The following is a 5,500-nucleotide window of genomic DNA, read 5'->3' as shown; positions in this document are numbered from 1 at the left end:
GTGTGTGTGTGTGTGTGTGCGTGCACGCGTAGGGAAATGAGATGGGGAATGCTCGGGGTGTGTGTGTGTGTGTGTGCGTGCGTGCGTGCATGCACACGCACCCAGTTGCTAAGTCCTGTCTGATTCTCTGTGACCCCTTGGACTATAGCTCGTCAGACTCCTCTGTTCATGGGATTTCCCAGGCAAGGATACTGGAGTGGGTTACCATTTCCTTCTCCAGGGGATCTTCCAGAACCAGGTATCAAAACCATATCTTCTGCACTGCAGGTGGATTCTTTACTACTGAGCCCTCCTGAAAGCCCCTATATAAGTATATGTAACTTACTGATGAGGCTTCGTTCTGATCTTGTGAGGTGGGAACTGCAAGAAGGATATTATTGTAATTTATATAAATACATCAGGGCTATATTTTATGCTACCTTGAATTATAAACATTTGAAATCAGGACCTTTTTAGTGGCACTTTTTGAAATGACAAGGAGCCTGTTGCAATTAAAAAAACCTCAGAAATCCATACTTGCAAATGATTGTGTAAACTGTTATTTTTGTATCATTTTAGTTGGTGAATAAACGTGCCAACCATCTTTCATTAGGATTAGACTCAAATTATGTGGGATTTGAATTGGGTAAGATTTAAAAAAAAATTTTTTTTTTTGCCATGCCACAGGGCACACGGGATCTTAGTTTCCTGACCGCGGATCAAACCCACGCCCCCTGCATTGGAAGCATGGAGCCTTAACCACTGGACCATCAGGGAAGACCCGAAAACCTACTAGTTTTGTTAGAATGATTAACAAAGTCAAAAGTTCATGACAGATCGTCAAATCTCTCTCTCTCCTTTTTTGACTGTGATATCTTAATTCCCCAACCAGGGACTGAATCTTTGCCAGCTGCAGTGGCAGCATGGAGTCTTCACCACTGGACCACCAGCAAAGTCCCAAGACCCTCAAATCTCAGCATGCCAAAACTCAGGGGTAAAGCTGGTTTCGCTTGAATTCCAGGTTCACAGGAAGCATTTTCTTATTTGGGCATCAGGAGTAAGGGTGCAAACTAACTTTTCTTCCTGACTATGGCACACTGTGACAGGGTGTAGGCAGGGCTGGTTTCTCTGAAGGCCTCTCTCCTTGGCTTGCAGACGGTGGTCCTCTTGCAGCCTCTTCATGTGCCTGTCTCTGCCTCTGTGTGGCCTCATGCTTCTCTCTTAGAAGGACACAAGGCCTTGTTTTAGCACCCAGCCATGTGACCTCGTAGAGTCCTCTTTATCTTCAATGCAGTCACGTTCTGAAGTCACTGGGTGTTAAGGTCTCAGCATCCGAATTTCAGGGGAACCTGTGCAATCTACAACATTCCCAAATGGCTAGAAACTGAGCCTTTTATAACTGTGCCTGCTGTCTCCCTGGTACTGGCGAGCGTGAGCGCTCGCTTTGCATTTGGGGGTGCAGGGGAGACAGCAACCCCCCCCCATCCCCTCTTCACTTTCCTTCCTGCTGCTGAGTCAGTCCTGCCAGAGGTCGCATTTCCCACTTGCAACCGGGAGGGGGCGTGAACCCCTCCAGTGGGAGGTGCTGAGACTGCTGTATCCAGGAAAGCCTGGGCCTCGGCCAGCTGCCCTTCCCCAGCCACTGCCTGTACGCCAACCCTCAGGGCATCTCCAGAAGCTGGGGGCTGGAGGTGAGTGCTGGCGGGGACTGACTACACGATCTGCCCGGACAGGCCGTCAAATGCAGCCCGAGGGACGGTCATCTCCACTTCGTCCTGGACATGCCCCTGGACAACATCTCCCAGCCGCCACGTAGGTCTGAGGCGAGCCAGCTGTGAACCACGAGGCACGTGAGGGGACACACTGGGCTGCTTCTCCTCCGGGTGCTGAGACGCGGATCAGACTCACCTCCTCCAGGCTGGAATGCTCGTGGGCTGGCAGCCGGCTCTGACCAGCCCTGCATCCCCAGGGATGGAGGTCCCAGATGACCACAAGGAGTGGGACTGCATGGGTGTTTTGGTCTGAAACAGGGGTGAGGGAGCGGGAGAGAGACAGAGTGCGAGGGCAGGGGCTCTGCTGTCTGCAGCTCTGTGTTGCCGGGGCCTGCCGCTTAGCTGCACCCACTGCCCTATTGTCGACTCCGGAGATGCCCACTCAGTGAGTCGCTCAGTTATTCCTCTGCGACCCCGTAGACCGTAGCCCGCCAGGCTCCTCTGTCCATGGGGTTCTCCAGGCAAGAATACTGGAGTGGGGTGCCTTTACTTCCCTCCAGGGGATCTTCTCGAACCAGGGATAGAACCTGTGTCTCCTAAATTGGCAGGAGGGTTCTTTACCACTGAGCCAGCTGGGAAGCCCAGAGACACCCACTACCCCCATTTTAAAGTACAGTGAACCATGGCACAGAGGGCTACAAGGAGCCTGCTGAGTCACAGCTAGTGCTCACCCACCTGTGTCCACCCAGGGCTCACACTTGTCCTGGGGGTCAGGTCACTCTCCTGGCCACACACCACCCCCCAGCCCCGAGCAGGAAACCTGGTCACGTGACATCTGGTCTTGCCGATGGAGACCAAAGTCGGAGCAAAGAGATGTGACCTGGAGCCTCTTGGGCTCCACCCCCATCCCGGGGTCAAGAGAGCCCAGAGGACAGGCAGGACTGAGGGCCCTCCCGGTGATCACAGCAGTGAGAGGGCTTTCCAAAGAAAATGTCAGAACAGACATTTGTTGTGCAGCAGAACCCCACAGTCATGACAAAAGTCAGAGGGGCCATCTGACTTTAAATGTTAGCCTCCAGCAGCATGATGACCTTGGGGCTGGCTTCTGCAAGTCACCCGCTTCTCCCTGACCGGGACCTGGGTGGAACAGACCCCGGTGGTTTCAGGCTGATCTGGGCAGTCACTCCTACTCATTCCCCTTCCCCAGATACTATTTAGAGGATGAGGGTGAGACCCAGGTCTAAGCCAAGCAGCACATGGCATTCCTCTCCTCAGAATAATCAGTTCCTGGTGAGCACAACTGAAAGGAACTTAAGTGTTGTTTTGCCAATGACTGGAAGAGGCCTGTCTCCAACTGGATGTTTCTGAGGAAATGTGTTAAGAGGAGCTGTTGGAAACCACATGAAGCCATGAGGCAAGCCAGTCTGACAAGGCCAGTGGTTGAAGGGAGTCAGAGCCGTGGCTCTGATGCATGGCACCTGGATCAAGCCCACCCTGATGCCCACACCCTGCCAGACATTCAAAACCTATTCATGTTTATACATGGCTGAGCAGCTGCTCTTTTGACCTGCAACACGAAGTGCACTTACTGATATGTGAGAAGTGGAAGTGAAAGTTCCTCAGTCATGTCTGACTCTTTGCAACCCCATGGACTGTATGTCCATGGAATTCTCTAAGCTAGAATTCCGGAGTGGGTAGCCTTTCCCCTCTCCAGGGGATCTTCCCAACCCAGGGATTGAAGCCAGGTCTCCCGCATTGTGGGCGGATTCTTTACCAGCTGAGCCACAAGGGAAGCCCAAGAATACTGGAGTGGGTAGCCTATCCCTTCTCCAGCGGATCTAAGTGGTTGCTTAGAATGAATTATTTATTCTTCAGGGACACTGGTGTCAGGAAGTGTGGGACATTCAGACACACCAGAATATTTGTGACCAGTAGCACTGAACATTAAAATAACAAAAGTGGTGGAAAAGGCCCTGGTGTTCCCTGGAGGTCTAGTGGTTAGGGCTCTGGGTTTTCACTGCCTTAACCTGGGTTCGGTCTTTGCTTGGGGAACTGAGATCCTGCAAGCCTGCAGCAAAACCAACCAACCACACAAATAAACAACCCCAAACCAACCAACCAAACAAAAAAGGCCCCAGAAAGAGGAGACTCGGGGAACTCTATGTGTACACAAAGCTTCAGGTCAAGCTGAGGACATTCCTTCAAGTTTAACTGCAAAAATAACTATGAAAAGAGACTCCAGCATGCAAGCTTATTAACTCCAGTATTTAACCCTGAGTATTAGGCCTGCTGATACTGGCTCCCTCACCTTCTCCCACAAGCACTGAAACCGACTTTGACAGAACACATGGTCCCTGTTTCTTTCTCGTCTGATGACTGTTTAAAATGAGGTTGGACTTCCTTCGTGAAGTTTTATTTTAAAAAAATTTGAACAGACCACCATGAGAAACTTTGGCTTCTGAAGCAGTCACTGTTATTGCTACCTCGAAAAAAAAATTCCGCCCCCTCATGAATAACTTGCCAACTTCTACCGCTTCTTAGCTTGGGGTGGGGTGAGGTCTTCCAGAACGGTTTAGCAAGACTGCAGCGGGCCTGGGATGTGGAAGGATGAAGAGTCCCCCTCTAGATCTTAGGGAGCTCACAGACAGTGACCACCTTGTTAGGACTAGACTGCGGGTGTGTGTGCCAAGAGGAGAAATATCCCCACGCTGTTATCCGGACATCTCCACGCGCCTACCCACCGTACTATCGGAAAGGAGACCGGAGGCTGGAAACGCTCCAGCCTGGCGCTTATCTACTGAGAGCTCGGATCGGAACTCTGGCCCCCTGGGTTCCTGGTGTTCCCCTGGGTTTCCAGCCACATTCAGCTTCGCAGCATTCCCAGTACACTGGGCACGGAGGAGCTTGCCTTCTGGTCCGGGGGTGAGGACGCCGGGCCAAGGAGCGCGCGTAAACCGGGAGCCGGTCCTGGACCCCCACATTCTAAGATTGTGTGGGGCTGCGCCACCCTGGGCCCCCAAGTCATAGCGCCCCCGCTTACTGCCGAGGTAAGGACCCGCCCACCTGGTGGAGACTCCACGCAGAGGACCCCGCCCATCTGGGGGGAGACTCCGAGCCTAGGACCCCGTTCACCTGGTGCAGACTGGAGGGGCCCAGCCTCCCTAGACGTGGACCCTCAGGTGCCGCGTGAGGTTGGTGTTCCGGCTGAAGGTCTTCCCGCACTCGCCGCACGCGTAGGGCTTCTCCCCGGTGTGGATCCTCTGGTGCACGGTGAGCGAGGAGTTCTTGATGAAGGCCTTGCCGCACTGTGCGCATCGGTAGGGCTTCTCGCCCGTGTGGATGCGCTGGTGCTCGATGAGGTAGGCGCTCTGGCCGAAGGCCTTCCCGCACTCGCCGCAGGCGTAGGGCTTCTCGCCGGTGTGGCCCGCCTGGTGCACCACCAGCGAGGAGCGGCCCGTGAAGTGCTTCTTGCAGACGGGGCAGGCATAGGGCTTCTCACCGGTGTGCAGGCGCTGGTGCTGCGTCAGGGCGGAGTTCTTGCTGAAGGCCTTGCCGCAGCGGCCGCACTCAAAGGGCTTCACGCCGATGTGCAGCCGCTGGTGCAGGATCAGGTAGGAGCTCTGGCTGAAGGCCTTGCCGCACTCGCCGCACACGTAAGGCTTCTCGCCCGTGTGGTTGCGCCGGTGCAGCGTCAGCGACGAGCTCTTGTTGAAGGCACGGCCGCAGTCCCCGCAGGCATAGGGCTTCTCGCCCGTGTGCGTGCGCCGGTGCTCCGTGAGGTGCATGCGCTGGCTGAAGGCGCGGCCGCA

The 5,500-nt window shown here is 54.3% G+C and overlaps 1 protein-coding gene across 1 annotated transcript in view; it reads right to left on the bottom strand.

The window, feature by feature from the left end:
* Nucleotides 1-5,500, bottom strand: part of LOC120873013 (zinc finger protein 470-like) — a 45,385-nt gene that overhangs the window by 8,078 nt on the left and 31,807 nt on the right. The window contains 1 exon segment of the mRNA XM_040253767.1: nt 4,824-5,500. This exon segment is cut by the window's right edge and continues 725 nt beyond it. Within this exon segment, the coding sequence (XP_040109701.1) occupies nt 4,853-5,500 (648 nt within the window). The 3' untranslated portion in view covers nt 4,824-4,852.

The sequence above is a fragment of the Oryx dammah genome, unplaced genomic scaffold (genome assembly GCF_014754425.2).
Source record: "Oryx dammah isolate SB20612 unplaced genomic scaffold, SCBI_Odam_1.1 HiC_scaffold_13, whole genome shotgun sequence".
Classification (NCBI taxonomy): domain Eukaryota; kingdom Metazoa; phylum Chordata; class Mammalia; order Artiodactyla; family Bovidae; genus Oryx; species Oryx dammah.
Note: the sequence above shows the minus strand (reverse complement) of the source record. Positions and strands in the feature narration are given on the sequence as shown.